The sequence below is a fragment of the Lepidochelys kempii genome, chromosome 14 (assembly GCF_965140265.1).
Source record: "Lepidochelys kempii isolate rLepKem1 chromosome 14, rLepKem1.hap2, whole genome shotgun sequence".
Lineage (NCBI taxonomy): Eukaryota > Metazoa > Chordata > Testudines > Cheloniidae > Lepidochelys > Lepidochelys kempii.
This window is the reverse complement of record NC_133269.1, coordinates 15,930,103-15,945,486: the sequence shown is the minus strand read 5'-3', so window position 1 is coordinate 15,945,486 and position 15,384 is coordinate 15,930,103. Positions and strand designations below refer to the sequence as shown.

The 15,384-nt window shown below is 51.1% G+C and overlaps 1 protein-coding gene across 5 annotated transcripts in view; it reads left to right on the top strand.

Moving 5' to 3' along the window:
• The window catches only part of FBF1 (Fas binding factor 1), a 33,639-nt gene that overhangs the window by 17,822 nt on the left and 433 nt on the right, over positions 1-15,384 (top strand). For 3 of the 5 annotated variants that reach the window (XM_073311629.1, XM_073311632.1, XM_073311628.1), the window contains exons 17-30: positions 1,769-1,818; positions 2,805-2,852; positions 2,983-3,138; positions 5,288-5,388; positions 5,909-6,115; positions 6,794-6,901; positions 7,697-7,836; positions 8,572-8,690; positions 9,834-9,956; positions 10,985-11,170; positions 12,026-12,202; positions 13,092-13,229; positions 13,339-13,477; positions 14,712-14,842. In XM_073311629.1, the coding sequence (XP_073167730.1) occupies positions 1,769-1,818; positions 2,805-2,852; positions 2,983-3,138; positions 5,288-5,388; positions 5,909-6,115; positions 6,794-6,901; positions 7,697-7,836; positions 8,572-8,690; positions 9,834-9,956; positions 10,985-11,170; positions 12,026-12,202; positions 13,092-13,229; positions 13,339-13,477; positions 14,712-14,842 (1,823 nt within the window). The other 2 variants (XM_073311633.1, XM_073311630.1) reach the window with 2 other exon arrangements.

The window sequence follows — 15,384 nt, the reverse complement described above, 5'->3', positions numbered from 1 at the left end:
TGTCCTGTGCCAGCCGACTCAGGCTCACGGGGCTTGGGCTGCAGGGCTGTGTCAATGCTGTGTAGACACCTGGGCTCTGGCTGGAGTCCAGGCTCTAGGACCCTGCAATGAAACAGCCCCACAGCCTTAGCTGAGTTGGCTGGCACAGGCCAGCCGCGGGTGTCTAGTTGCTGTGAAGACATACCCTCGTTGTCCTACACACCCCCAGTCCAAGGATGCGGGGACATGGGTAACCGTCAGCCATCTGCAGCCACTACCTGTTATTCCCATCTCAGTTCCAGCTGTTACAGAGCACTGCCCCCTGTTGGCGCATATGTGTAACTTTTTGTCCATTAAATATACAGTAGAACCTCAGCGTTATGAACACCTCGGAAATGGAGGTTGTTCGTAACTCTGAAATGTTCATAACTGTGAACAAAACATTATGATTCTTTCAAAAGTTTACAACTGAGCATTGACTTAACACAGCTTTGAAACTTTACTATGCAGAAAAAAATGCTGCTTTTAACCATCTTAATTTAAATGAAATAAGCACAAGAAACAGTTTCCTTACTTTGCCAAATCTTTTTTTAAACTTTCCCTTTATTTTTTTAGTAGTTTACATTTAACACAGTACTGTACAGTATTTGTGTTCTGGGTTTTTTTTGTCTCTGCTGGTGCCCAATTATGTACTTCCAGCTCCAAATGAGGTGTGTGGTTGACTGGTCAGTTGGTAACCCTGGTGTTCGTGATGCTGAGGTACTACTGTATTAAAAGAGATTGGACATTATGCAGTCGGGAGGTAGCAGACAGTGGCCTCAGTGGTGTGTCAAAGGGATGACATCAAAGCCAATGGGGGTGGGAGACAATTAGGTGTCCAGGTGGTGTTGGGTTGGAGCCTGGAAAGAGCACATAACATGAAGGGTTCAAAGCAAATGCATGTGGTTAGTTGTGTGACTTAAGGGTAGCTGTGCAGGCTGTGGGAGGCAGATGCTGGTGGGAGCCAGATGCCCCTTTCTCTTGCTACTGGCGGAGGGCTGGCACGTCACAGAGGAAACGCACTGGGCTTGCGCGTGGAGGGTGATGATGTCCTCTCTTTCCAGCTGGTTGTCTCACATGAGGTCAATAATCTGCCTCCTGTTTGGAGGGTGAGCACCATGATGAGGCTGGCCAAGCAGGAAGGAATTCGAGGGGGGTGCAGAAATGGTGGCCCTTGGGTTAGAAGGAAAGAGCTTGCTGACCGGGCCAGGACCTGCACTACATGCCTGGGTCCCTGGGAGCAAGTAGTATGGCCTGATTTCCTAGAGGTGCTGAGCACTTGCGGGTCTTAGTGATTTTGGTGTGGGATGTGAATGAAAATCAGGCCAGTGCTGCATATCAAGCACCTGCCATGTGTCAGTCCATATGCACGGAGTAGAAATCTGTCCCAGTCAGCTCCTTGGCAGGGATGTAGCAAGGCAGGTGAAGGGACGAATGCACATAAAGCATTCAAGGAGGCACTTGTGGGGTCCAAGGGTTTCATTAAAGATGCATCTTTCTTTAGTGCCCAGAGGACCTTCCAGCCCCTCAAGGCTCCACTCTGCCCATGTGGTCTGGAGTACCTGCCCCCCACTGCTTCAGTGGCTGGAGCGTTTATGACACTAGCATGTCCTCATCATGCTGAAGCAGCACACTTATGGAAGGGCTTCATTTATTTCTGCCAGGCTTCCAATGCTACTGTCTCCCTGAAAATGCCTAAGTCCACTGCCATGTCTGAGTGTTAAATGTGTTGAATTTTCTCCACCTGCAGCTTCTCTCCAAGGACATCCAGAGGGTCTGGGGTTTTCCACACTAACTCCGGTAGGTGTGAGATGCTACAACACCGATCATGGTGTATTGGGGATAATACACCCCTACCTGTACAGTCATTTTTCAGTGGCTAAAATGCAGGAATTGGGAGTGGGAAGTGGGAATCGGGAAGTGGGAATCGGGAGTCTGTGTTCTGCTCCCTGCTGTCTCACTGATTAGCTAATGTGACCTAGGTCAAGTCACTTCTATTTCCCCATGCCTCAGTTTCTTCAGCAGTAGAAGGGGTGAAATAACACTCCCTTACTTCCTTTCCAGAGGTCCTGTGAGGTTTTAAGTAGGGTTTACAAAATGCTATGCGGCCCTTCACTAGAAGTGCTCAGAATACATTTGTGAGTGTAGTAATTAATAATGAGACTTGAATTCTAGCTAATTATTGGGTTTTACATTGCCAGGTTTTCTTAGTTTTGAGGTGAAAGGACTGTGTGTGTGTGTGTGTGTGTGTGTGTGTGTGCAATTGAAGGGGGAAAATTATCAAAGCTTTTAAAAAGGAGTGTGTCCTGGAATCCTTACTTAGCTTTCAAGACCTCACTGAGAAGCCGAAGCTGGACCTTCTGGGTCCTTTTCATTTCCTGCCCTTCATTATGGGGGGTTGGGGGGTGTATGTTTTAATTAAAAAGAATTGATCCTATTACTCCTGAGTCTATCTCCAGCAATAAGACCGAACTAAACTCCGAGTCTGTTCCATTGCCTGCTCTGGGGCAGGTTGGAAGTCTCCTGTCCTGTCCATGCTGCCTTCTGGGGCAGGACCCTTTGGAGGTTTCATAGAGAGGTATTCTTCTGGAAGAAAGGATCCAGATTTGCAGTGGGGTAAGATCAGAGAAGGACTGGCAAGCCTGGAGGAGGGGCGCAAAGTAGGACCAGAATTAATGGCAGCCATTGTAGGGGTTTCCCAGGCTCAGTAGAGTTAAGATGTTCCCCACAGGGGTGGAGGCCTTTAAGAGGAGAAGGTGGCTGAGCTTTTCCCTGTTTCATTGCAGGTTGCCCTGTCTGGGGCTCCTCTCCAGCAGGTTCTACTGCCGCAGCAGGTGAGGACAGGGCGTGGCTTCTGCAGAGGAGGACACTGCATCCTGCTGGGCTGACAGGGTGCTTCTGCCACTCTTCATTCTAAAAGGGCTTGGTTTTGTCTCCCCACCCCTCGGTGCTCTCCCCTTGCAGCTCCTGCAGGCCGAGCCCCTGGCCCTGAGCTTGCTGAACGCCAGTGAGTACGAGAAGAGGCCGGTGGCTTTGCAGGCACAGCTGAGGGAGAATGCAGCAAGGCACCAGGCGGAACTGCTGAGTGCCCAGACTCGTCTCGCTGAGCTGGAGAGCCAGGTGAGGGACCCAGCCTGCTGGGCTGAGGGCAGAGGCAGGATTGGTCTCTCTGTATTCGCACCAGTCTTGCCACTGGGGCCAAGCTAGGAGTGATTGTACTGGGCTGTGATAGTAACAGTTAGGAAGGAAATACCTGGGCTCCAAAGGGCAGCAGGATTAGGGGTGCCAGAGACATGGGGTAACAGAGGGTCTGTCTGCTGAGGTACAGTCTGCTGAGGGCCACAGGGAGGGCTCACAGAGATGTTCGAGCCACACCCCTCCTAGTAAAGCCTCAAGATTCCTGCTTTCTGTGCACACCTGCTGGCTGCCACCCAGTGAGCTATCCCTGTACTAAGGGTGAATGCTGATGTCCTCCATGTGTACTGGTTTGCTCTGTGGGGACCTGACTGCAAGCCAGCCGACATCCCTCAGGGTATAGTCCGGACTATTGAACCACTGGGTCCCTTTAACTCTCCAGCCTGGTTGCCTTTTACGCTGCCTTGCTAGTGACAAGCAGCCTCTGCAGGCTATGCTCACACACAGCCATTAGCATGGATGCTCTCCCAGACACTCACAAACTACATACAGGGCAAATTCCCCAGCTTTGTACCCCAGGAATGTGTTTCTTGCACTGCTCAGGCCCCACCCCCATCCCCCGCTCCCAAACAGTGCAAGCTCATGGAAAGTCCATCATTCCATCAAAGGGAATGGTTATGCACCAGCCCTTGTTAACCTGAGTAGAGATTCTCCAAACACTTCAATCAAAATATGCTGGTTTAGGTAAAAGAATAAAACAAGTTCATTAACTAGAGAAAGATAGATTTTAAGTGAGTATAAAGGGTAAAGGCATAAAAGTCAGAATTGGTTACAAAAGAAATAAAAGAGAAACACGCAAGCTATTTCCTGACTTAAATGTTACTAAGCTAAACAAGATTTGAAAGCAAAAGGATTTCTCTGACCCAAAACTTTCAGCAGCCCATGCTGACTGGAAAGCCTTCCAGGCTGGACCACTCCCCTCAGTGCAGTGATGGTGCTTTGTCTTTCAAATGATCTTGCTACCATGAGCAGAGAGTAGGAGGGGAGAGGTAGCCAGATGCCTTCCCCCCACTTTCTTATATCCTGACCCTTTTCACTGGAAAAGTCCTTGCTGGTGTAACGCCAACAGACCCCAGTCGTCGGCAGGCGGGATCAAACCTGGGGCCTCTGCAGCTTAGTGCACAAATTTCTACCACATGAGCTAAAAGCCAACTGGCTGTTACCAGACTCATTTTATCTCTCTCTTTAAGTGGTCTCGGTGCCACTAGATGGGACAGACTACCACACCCAGAAGGTATGTGGGTTACATACTTCCCCTGGCTGAGGAAGCAGGTCCCGAGCTTCAGAGTCTCCCCAGTTGAAATCCCGGACGAGCCCCCGCTTGTTACACTGACAGACCCTGGTCATCAGTGGGTGGAGTCTAACCTGGGATCTCTGGAGCTTAGTGCATGAGCCTCTACCACATGAGCTAAAAGCCAACTGGCTGTTAGCTAAGGCTGTAAAGCAGACTTGTTTGTTTTTTTTTCTCTCTCTCTCTCTCTCTCTCCATCTATCCAAGTGGTCTTGGTTCCACGAGATGGGACAGAACACCACACCCAGGAGGTGTGTGGGTTACACTGGGACAGGGGGCCATGTAGTTCTATTGCGTACGTGCCCTGCCAGCTGTCCTGCAGATGAACTGTAAACGCTTTGTTTATAACTCCCCTGCTGGTGAATTTCTAATTGAACAAGTAATGGCCTTTTAGCACCTGGCTGGCATGCTTCAGAGTCTGAAAGTGATGGTCTCAAGGAGGAACTGTTCCCATTATGTGGCGTTAATTCAGATGGCATCAAGAACTACAGTATCCAGTTACCCAGCACTACAGTATATTTCAGTAACAATCCTAAGTAAAATCTCATAGCTCCATGTACAATAACCCCATGTACAATGCTGATACACAAATTTAACATGACAATGATGTGCAGTAGATTATGCATTTTCAAATGATACCTCACAATGCATACTTTGTACAAAATATATCCTCATCCTATAGAATTGGTGAGCTTGGGTTCCAGGGTGTCACATGGGGTACAGTGTCTCACCCCAGCCAAGAAGGGGTTTTTTTTAGCTCATCTTGGTGACTTTCCACATCAGGTGCGGAAGCTGGAGCTGGAGAGGAATCAGCAGAAGTTGCTCCTGGAGAGTCTACAGCAGCGTCATGAGGAAGACTTGGAACTCGTTGACAATGCACACAGGTATCGTGGGCCTCCACCCCAGGGACATGCACACCAGGGACATGGACCTTTGCCCCCGCACTCAGGGTCCTGCCTGATGCACAGCATACCTGGGGTGTGTAGTGCCCTGCTTACAGCAGTTGGCCCAGCTTATAGTTGGAGCAGGGGACCAGGCATCAGGGTGCTACTTCCAGATCTCCTGCTGACATGCCGTGTGACTTTGAGCACGACACGTCACAGCTCTGTGCCTCAGTTTCCCAACCTGTAAAAGGGGATTTGATCCCCTTTGTGAAGTGCTTTGAGATCTAGTGATGAAAAGCGCTATATAATATATATACAAAAATATAAAGAGCTGGGTATTATTATTTATTTACTGTTAAATCAGCAGCAGATACCTACACTGGCACTTAAATTAGGGTCCTGCATTTGAAAGTTGGCCCCTAAGCATCATATTTCAGATCAGAACCACCCATTAGCACCCCAGCCCAGCAGGCACCGTGCCAACAGCTCCTCCAGCCTCTGTGTGTCTCCTCGTGGGCAGGAGCCGTGTGAAGGTGATGGAGGAATCTTCCCGGCAGCGCGAGGCGAGGCTGCGGCAGGAGAACGAGGAACTGGCAGCGCAGTACCTGTCCCACTGCCAAGGCGCAGAGCGGGCCAAGTCAGAGCTCCTGGCACAGCAGCAGCGCAGGCTGGCAGAGCTGGAGCAGGAGAAGGTCCAGGAGGTGGAGAGGCTGCGGGAGCTGCAGCGGTAAGGAGGGCCGGGGAGGGGACAGCCAGCCTGGCAGGGGGCATCCGGGGTCCAAATTATTCTCCTCCCTAAGGGGCCAAAGCTCTTGGAATCCGTGTCCGAGCAGATGGGAAAATGGGCCCAGCTGGGATCGTGGTGTCAGGACAAGTCAGGCTTGTGCAATGGTGTGAAGAATAACCCCAGCCCTGGTGGGAAGCGATTAAAGGTTTGTCCCGATCTCCTGAGTTATTCAGCTAGCCACGAGCATTTGCATCTGCTTGTGAGGAGGTTGAGCTACTCTCACCGGCAGGCAGCAGGCCCCTGGGCACGGGCTCCAATGGCCTGCATCACCCGAGGCAGGTACGCCTGGGACTGTCACTGCACGGCACAGGGACCTGCACCTGCGTAGGGTCCTTTGGGCTGCACGGCCGTTATTTTCCCCCATCCACCCTTCTGCTCGAGCCTGGGCAGGAAGGAGCAGATTTCCTCTAGGAATGAGTTGTCTCCATGAGCTTACACAGTGACCATCCACAATCGCCTGCAGCCGGGGGCCGAGATCAGCCGTTCAGCTCTCGCTGTGTGTTTCTCTGGGCTCTTGGCAACGAGGGCCGTGTGTCTGAGCACCGACTGCGGCATATGCGGCAGGGAACGTAAGTAACTAGATGTGGTTAACAGGCTCCTCCCCTCTGAGTCCTACAGGGCATCCATTCTGGAGATGCGCAAAGACCATGAAGAGCAGCTACAAAGGCTGAAACGACTGAAAGATCAGGAGATTGACGCGGTAACCAGTGCTACCTCCCATACCAGGTACCGGCTGCCACCCAGCATGGTCTCCTTCCCTTGGTCCTTCAGCTCCCCACCCGCCCACCATAGACCGTGATGGGAGGTTGGGTTCCTCTTCTGGTTCTGAAGGAGAAGAGCAAGCAGCTGAGTAGGTTGCTTCTTCCCTTCAGGGCTCAGAGAGTCTCTGAAAAACAGAGTTGCTACAGAGTTGGGATGCTCTCTCACAGCAAGCTCCATAAACCTGACAGCTCTCCATGGGACGGCTGGGGAATAGTCACACGCACCCAGACTCGATGGTCACAGTGGTCCCTTCTGGCCTTGGAATCTATGGGCATGGTCCCCAAGCGGAGGGCTGTCTGCAGGGGAAGTCAGGGCTGGGGTGCTGGGAGGAACCCAACCAGAGGGAGAACACCTGACGTCAATGATGTGTTTGCACAGAAGCCACTGGCTCAGCGAGTAAATTGCCCTCACCAACTCTCAAGCTCTGTCAGTCAATAAATGAGCTTTGTTTGAAGGACTCTACATTACCCCTGAGAAAAAGTAGCTCCTGTCCTTTGCTGCTACCGAGGGGAGGGGTTAACTGAGCAGGAGAGGTTCAGGACAAAGCTATCGTACCCACTCAAGCTCTTAGGCAAGGCAGTGCATATTTATTGCCCAGGAAGCCACCCCTTGCCCTGGAGTTGGGCTCAAAATCTAAGGTTTTGTTTTAAAGTAAATCTTTCTAGCCCCTCATCACATGAAGATAACGTTGAAAACATGAACCCAGTGTGAACCGATGCAGCTACCACATAACTGTGGCCCTGCTCCTTCCTCTTGCAGATCTTTGAACGGCATCATTGAGCAGATGGAGAAGTTTTCCAGTAACCTGAATGACCTCTCCTACAAAGTGGAGGCTACCCACCACAACACGTCGCAGGAGCTCGAGATTGGAGCCCGTCAGCGGGATGAACAGCTCAGGGGTACCTGCTCTTTATTTTTTCTATCAATCTCGGTCGTGGTTATTTATTACAGTAGCAGCTAGGGGCCCCAACCTCAATCAGAGCCCCATTGTATGCACACACAGTCACTGCCCCCAAAGAACTTACAGTCCAAAAGGAGACGTGTGTGGTGGAAGCATCTAGGAGCCCTAATCACAGACCAGGTCCCATTGTGCTAGGCACTGTACAAACATAGAGCAAGATAATCTCTGCCCCATTTACACACAAGAAACTGAGGCACAGAGAGAGATTAAATGACTTGCCCAAAAGCACATAGGGAGTCTGTGGCAGAGAATTAGATCCAGATCCCTGTCCAGTGTTTTAATCACAAGATCATCCATCCGCTCCAGCAGATGTTCCCATCTGTGTGTCTCTTACGCCCTTACCTTTCTGAAAAGAACAGTGGCTTGCCCAGGGCTGTACCTGAGCAAGTCAACTGCGCCAAAGATCCTCTGTGCTGAAAGCGGCTCCCCGGGAATGTCCTGTAGCCAGACAACACTCCCAGCGGAGGATCCATCCCAGCTAGCTGGGACTGAGGGTCAGTTCCCAGCTGTTGTAAACCAGCACAGCACCATTGGAGTGACACTGATTTAAACCAGCTGAAGATCCGGCCCTGCAACTTTTGTGCAAGACGGACACAATGGTGGCTTGCGCTGGACTGTGGGATTAGCCTGTGAATGGCTGCAGTTTGCTGCACGGTGGTTTTTCTCCCCTCAGTGCTGCAGGACAGACTGACGCGGCAGCAAAGGGACATGGAGGAGGAGCGGAGCCGGCTGCAGGAGGTCATCGCTAAAATGGAGGCCAGGCTGAGTGAGCAAACTCGTCTCCTGGAGCAGGTGAGGCGAGGCCTACAACCTGTGTCTTCAGCCTGTGTTTGATTATGGCTCTGGCCGGGGGGCCTGCATGTTCTGTAGCCAATACGGGAACACCCCTTAACCTACGGACAGCCATGGCGAGAGGCCAGGTTTTTTTTTTTCCACAGGTGAAAAACTGTCTTCCTGTTTGGTGGGGGAAAAAATCAGGGCCAGGCCTGAACCTCCAAGGCTCAGGCCCTGCCCTGAAGTCAAAGAAAATAGAGGTGGTGGTGGAAAAATATCTGCTTCTGTCAAGGTTCCTTCCCCACTCTGAACTCTAGGGTACAGATGTGGGGACCTGCATGAAAACCTCCTAAGCTTACTTTTACCAGCTAAGGTTAAAACTTCCCCAAGGTACAAACTCTTTTACCCTTTGCCCTTGTACTTTCGCTGCCACCACCAAACGTCTAACCGGGTTTCTGGGAAAGAGTTGTTTGGAAACATCTTTCCCCCCCAAAATCCTCCCAACCCTTGCACCCCACTTCCTGGGGAAGGTTTGGTAAAAATCCTCACCAATTTGCATAGGTGACCACAGACCCAAACCCTTGGATCTTAAGAGCAATGAAAAAGCATTCAGTTTCTGAAAAGAAGAATTTTAATAGAAGTAAAAAGAATCACCTCTGTAAAATCAGGATGATAAATACCTTACAGGGTAATTAGATTCAAAACATAGAGAATCCCTCTAGGCAAAACCTTAAGTTACACAAAGACAGGAATATCCATTCCATTCACAACAGCTTAATTTCTCAGCCATTTAAAGAAATCATAATCTAACGCATATCTAGCTAGATTACTTACTAAATGCTAAGACTCCATTCCTGTTCTGTCCCCGGCAAAAGCATCACCCAGACAGACCCAGACCCTTTGTTTTTATTTTTTCCCCCCTCCAGCTTTGAAAGTATCTTGTCTCCTCATTGGTCATTGTGGTCAGGTGCCAGTGAGGTTATCCTAGCTTCTTAACCCTTTACAGGTGAAAGGGTTTTTCCTCTGGCCAGGAGGGATTTTAAAGGTGTTTACCCTTCCCTTTATATTTATGACAGCTTCCGTTTAAGGCATGAATGGACCATAGGCTCACGTAACCCATGCATTGCTTTGCCCCTACCCACTGTTGTCTCCACACTCTAGGAACGCTGGAGGGTGACAGCAGAACAAGCCAAAGTGGAATCTCTACAGCGTTCGCTAGAGGAACAGCGGAGGGTGATGACCCAGCAGCTGACCATGGAGAGGGAAGAGCTGGAGCGGGCAAAGGTCAGGTGTCCTGATGTTTAACAAAGGTGATGGTCTCAAGGAGGAAGTGTTCCCATTATGTAGCATTAATTCAGATGGCATCGAGGCCAGGAGAAAAATCCTTTTGCTGGCAAAAGAGGACAGGACAAAGGGCAGGATGGAAATAATAGATTTTAGCATAGCTCAGGGAGATTAACCTAATAGGAGTAGAAGATTTGGGGGCGGGAAAGCAGTTCCCCTTGGAGATTAACTGCTTGGGACTTCAGTGAGGCATCACGGTACCGTCAGCTTTACTTGGCAGTATCTTGCCCTCCTGCTCAATCAGAACCCTAAGCCAGCATGTGAACCTGTCCGACTTCACTTGTCACTCTTGGGCAAGGTGCATGTGCTCCTGGACCTGGAGCATTTCGTGTTTGCTGGGGTAGCACCTATCTGCTCTTCCCAGAGATGTGGCACGGTGATTGACAGCGTGCATGACAGAGGCGGCGTCAGGATGGCATGAGGTCAGCAGGAAGGTGGTAGGCTTGTCTGGGTTTTGCAGACATTGATTGTTGCACAGAGTAACAATGACATGCACTAGGTCACGTGTGCGAGAGAAGCCACAGATTGTGGCTGAAGGCAGGAAAAAAATGTCAAGTGGAGGGTACTAGTCGCTCGGTACTTTTAAAACCCACTGCTGTAACGCTTCCCTCCTGGAAAGCACTCCCGTTTAAACTCAGTAGATGTTTGGTAGAGACTTCACCAAAGGGTGGTGACATCTGTCACTACCTCTGCGTCATTGCTGTGTTGTGGGAACAGTGCAAAACCCTGCCCCACTAGTACAGAGAGGGGGTTCCACTGTCTGGATACAAGAATGTTACCCAATCCACAGGAGCAGCAGCAGGAATCTTAGTAGCAAGAATCCTTTTCAGTCTGTAGAGCACCGTAAGGAGTCCCTTTTCCGCTTTTCCTGGTGGAAGGGGTACTCTCTGTGACCTCAAGCCAACCTTCCCTACATCTCTCTGGTTTGGAGGACTTGGTTGCATCTCTCTCATGCTTTGCTCCGGCAGAATGTCTTGCTGGAGGAGCAGAAGTCGGTCATGCAGAAGTGCGCGGAGGAGCGTCGAAAGCTCGCCATGGAGTGGTCGGAGTTCCATACCCAGCAGAAGCTGAGCAAGGAGCGGACAGAGCGTGACGTCGACCGCGCCCTGCAGATAGACTCCCAGAGGGAATGTGCCATCATGACCCTGGCAAAGGTACCCCGGTGAAGCAAGTTCCCATTTCAGTCCTTCAGGGCTTGAATTCAGCTTTGTCAGCTGATGGGTTAGAGCAGCTGGACAGACTGACAGAGCTTCGCTGACATGTTTCTTCCCCAGCCACTCAGTGATTCCACATGGTAACGATGTAAATTCCTTCCTGCATCCTCCCCCCTACCTCCGTGTGGTCCCTGCTCCGCCCCCTTTGAGCATCACCATGGGGAAATCTCTCTCTCTCTCTCTCTCTCCAGGTATACAGATGATGGCAGTGTAAGAGCAGATCTCATTGTCGGAGTATTCTATAAATCGCTGGGTGGTGACTCGTAATTCAGTGCTAATATTATTACTGCTGACAAATTACCAGCATTGGTGCATGTTCTCGGCATCAGGGACGTAGCTGCTGGGGCAGGGAAGGAGGGGTGCAGTGTGTGATGGTCTCCCACCCCACTAGCTGTGGGTTGTTGAGCAGCACAGCCGTCTCAGCAGGGTGAATGCAGCACTTTGCCTGTAGCATGTGTTCCTGCCATGGGAAGGAGTCTTCGTGGGGGGAAATGGAGCCCTGAATAATGTAGGTGAAGTGAAACCTTCCAACCCTTCCTCTGACTGGCCCAGATCTCTGAGCCAGCTGCTCTGTCTGGGCAAGGTGAAGGAAAGAGCCTGCACACTAATGCTTGGGGATCTTCCCCTGCACAACAAAGCCAGCGCTCTAGTAAGTGTACAGCAGGGAACAATCCTCCAGCGGGCCAGGAGTTTGGGGGGCGGGGGGGCTCTTCTATCATGGATCTCTTGGAGCACTTCGGTTGAGTGCTCGGGAGAGGAGCCAATATAGAGCCACCATGGATGCTCTCTTCCTAGGAACAAGCAGATCTGAAAATCAAGGCCAGTGAGCTGCGGGCTAAGGAGGAGCAGCTGGCTAGAGAAAGGGAATCTGTGGAGCAAGAGAGGCAGGAGCTGAGAGTCGAGAAGGAAAGGGTGAATGCAGCTGCTTTGCACGTCAGACAGAGGGCAGAGGAGATTGACAGCATGAGCAAGGTAGGAAGGACCACGACTCCTCCTCTCTTCACCCCTTGCAGTCAGTGCACCCACAGTCCTTCCCCATTAGAATCCAGGAAAGGCCACACAGGAAGTGGAGGCAGCGGTGGTGTAGGGGCTTGAGAATGGGACCTCAGTTCCCCACTCTTCCACTGACCTCCTGCGGGTGCCCTTGGGCCCTTCAGTTATCTCTCTGTGCCTTGGTTCTCCATCTGTGATGGGGGAGAGTGATATCTCCCTCCTTTGATAAAACCCGTGGGAATCTCTGGCTGAAGAGCTATAGAAGTCAGCAGCCAGGAGCGATGGTTCTTGACATGAATTTTCTTTAGTTGTTCAGCACTTTAAAACAACAAAGGGCTACAGAGACTTGCTTCACAATACAAGGATCTGTGTGTCTGATACATAGTGAGGGAGGGGGCGGAGAGTACCCGGATGGCTCAGGAGGTAAGAGATGGGATACAGAGCCCTCCACCTCTGACACAGATTCAAATCCAGGCCAGATCCCTGGCAACCAAGAGCCATTCCTATCTGGTGGCTGTTGGGTGGCCTGTGTGAAATGAACTTGGTCTCACTTGAGTTCCCAGTGGAACAAGCCTTGGCAGAGGAGCCATGGCGATGGAGCAACCCACTCAATCCTTGAGAGATCCCCCAGGTCCTGGTTGAGACCCATGAGTGGCGTGGCCTGGGGGAAGCTTGTCCTGCTGCTGCACCTGCCTTACTAGCGTGGTGGGTAAGCAGAGGATGAGTGTGTCCAGGACGTCATGGTCTAACACAAAATGACCCGGGGTTTCCAGAGGCGTTTCCACGGCTCTTTCTCCTCCCCGCTGGGCGCCGTCACGCCCTTGCTTCCCTGGCCCCCGCCCACGCTCTGTGTTGCTGTGTCCCCCAGCTGTCCTCGCAGAAGTACGAGGAGGGGGAGAGAGCCCTGCTGGAGGCGAAGAAGGTGGAGTCAGAACATCAGATGAGGCTGCGTACCGTGCAGCAGCGGCTGGAGCGGCTGAGGCAGCAGGAGCAGCACCTGCACCAGGCAATCAGATCCTCGCGCGTCCCCTCTCGTTTTTTTTCTATGTGCTGCAACATGCTGGACCCTATTAAACCAGCCTTTCTCCCTCCCTCTCTCTCCTCGGGCGGGGTAGGAGCACCAGAACCTGGCTCATCAAAGGAGACAACTTGAACAGCTGCGAGAAGAGCTTCCGAACAGCCCGGTGCAGTTCCTGACCAAGCCCCGGGTGACACACCCAGGTGCTCAAACCATGAGCCTCTCCGCCATGCACTGTAAGCTGCTCCTTCACACCTGCCAGCAGAAAAGCTCTTGAGTGGTTGTTCTCAGTAATTGCTCTCTATAAATACAGCAGCGGGGAAGCCCAGGAAGGAAGAAGAGCTATTTAACCTAAAGGACAATGTTGGCTCTAGAATAAATGGGAATAAACTGGCCATGATGACAGTTAGGCTGGAAATTTAGAAGCAGGTTTCTAAGCATCAGAGGAGAGAGGTTGGGGAACAGTCTCCAGTAGGAGGAGTGGAGGCAAGAAACCAAACTAGTTTTTAGGTGGAGTTTGATAAATGTGTGACCAGGACGATGTGCCGGGGATGTCTGTGATAGCAGGCGACTGGACTCAGTGACCCAAGAGGCCCTGTCCAGTCCCGTGTTCCTGTGAGCAAGGAAATGAGAGGAAAGGCATGTCTACACTATGGCACTGCAGCTATGACGCCGTAGTGCAGACACTTCCTATATCAACGGAAGGAGGTTTTCCGTCAGCGTAGTTAATCCCTCTCTCCAAAAGTGAGTCACAAAGTCAACAGAAAAATTCTTCTGTCAGCCTAGCCGGGTCTACACCAGGGGTCAGGTCAACCTAGCTACAGCGCTTGGGGCACGACATTTTTCGCAGCCCTGAGCAACAACCCTGGGTCGATCTAATTTGTAAGTGTGGACCAGGCCGAAGGGACAGCACCTCCTGCATCTTTGTCTCACAGCCGGGGTGGGGCATCTCTGTGGTTCAGCTCTCTGGCTTTCAAAGGATAAAGACCTGAGTCGAGTTCTGAAGTCACCTCTTCACAAGAGGGAGCTGGGCTCGTGGTCAGAGCAAGGGATTGGAGTCAGGACTCCTGGGTTCCATTCCTGCCTCCGCCACTGACTTGCTGCATTGGACAGGGAAAATTGGTTAACTTCCCTTAATTTCCCCTTCTGTAAAATGGGACCCATGAGTTACGTACTCCAGAGGGTGAACTAAATGTTTGTAAATTGCTCTAGGATTCTTGCATGAAAGAGGCTATAGAAGTGCCAGATAATCATTATAATCAATCCCCACAATTTCCTCAGGTTCCAGGCTGGGAAGAGGGGCTGCCATGCTCCACCAGGACATGAAAACACAGGAACAGCAGTAATACTAGGAAAGCTTAGTGGGTCCAACTTCCCTCCCTCCCTCTGAGTCTCTCTGAATAGAAGACACGTATGTCCCACGTTGCTCTAACTGTGTGTGTATTCTTCACTATTGTGCTTCCTTGGCAGATTTCTCCCCTCCTGTTATCGCGTTACCTTGGCACAACTCTGGCAGTACAGGGGGCACCCAGGGCACAGCAGGAGCGGGACCCGCTGAGTTGTATGCCAGACTAGTGCTGCTGAAGCACACAGCTGAGCGGGTAAGATGAGCTTCCATAGCATTTGGTCAGAGGTAAAAGGGACCCAACATCAGGTCTGCTCCTGAGCTGTGCTGGAAAGGTTTTGGCTTTGAAACCATTCGGACTCTCCCAGGAAGAGAGAAAGTGAGGGCTCAGTGCCACCTGCCGATGGATGGATTTTTCTCTGAAGGTTGTTGCTGGGCCGTGAAGCTGTTTGTTCTGTGCTGTGCTGCAAAAGGGTCATTTTAGAGACCAGCCACCCTGGTGTTTCCCTGATACACTTAAAGCAGAAGTGGATGAACAACAGACGTAATGACTGTCATAAATTCTTGGACAATCAGATCGTCAAAGCTACCAATTGGCTTGCCCCATTTGGGCTGCAAGTTATCAGCCTTATTCACCACTGGAGTGGGGTGCATTTACTGCTCCAGACCCAGTTTTCTGACATCCTCAGATGGAAGATGCTACATCAAGGTGGTTAATCCCTGTTCTTTTGGTGCTTTGAGGTTCCCATTCTCTCCAGATTCTCCAGTCACTCGCCTGCTTTTCCCCCCACCATCCCT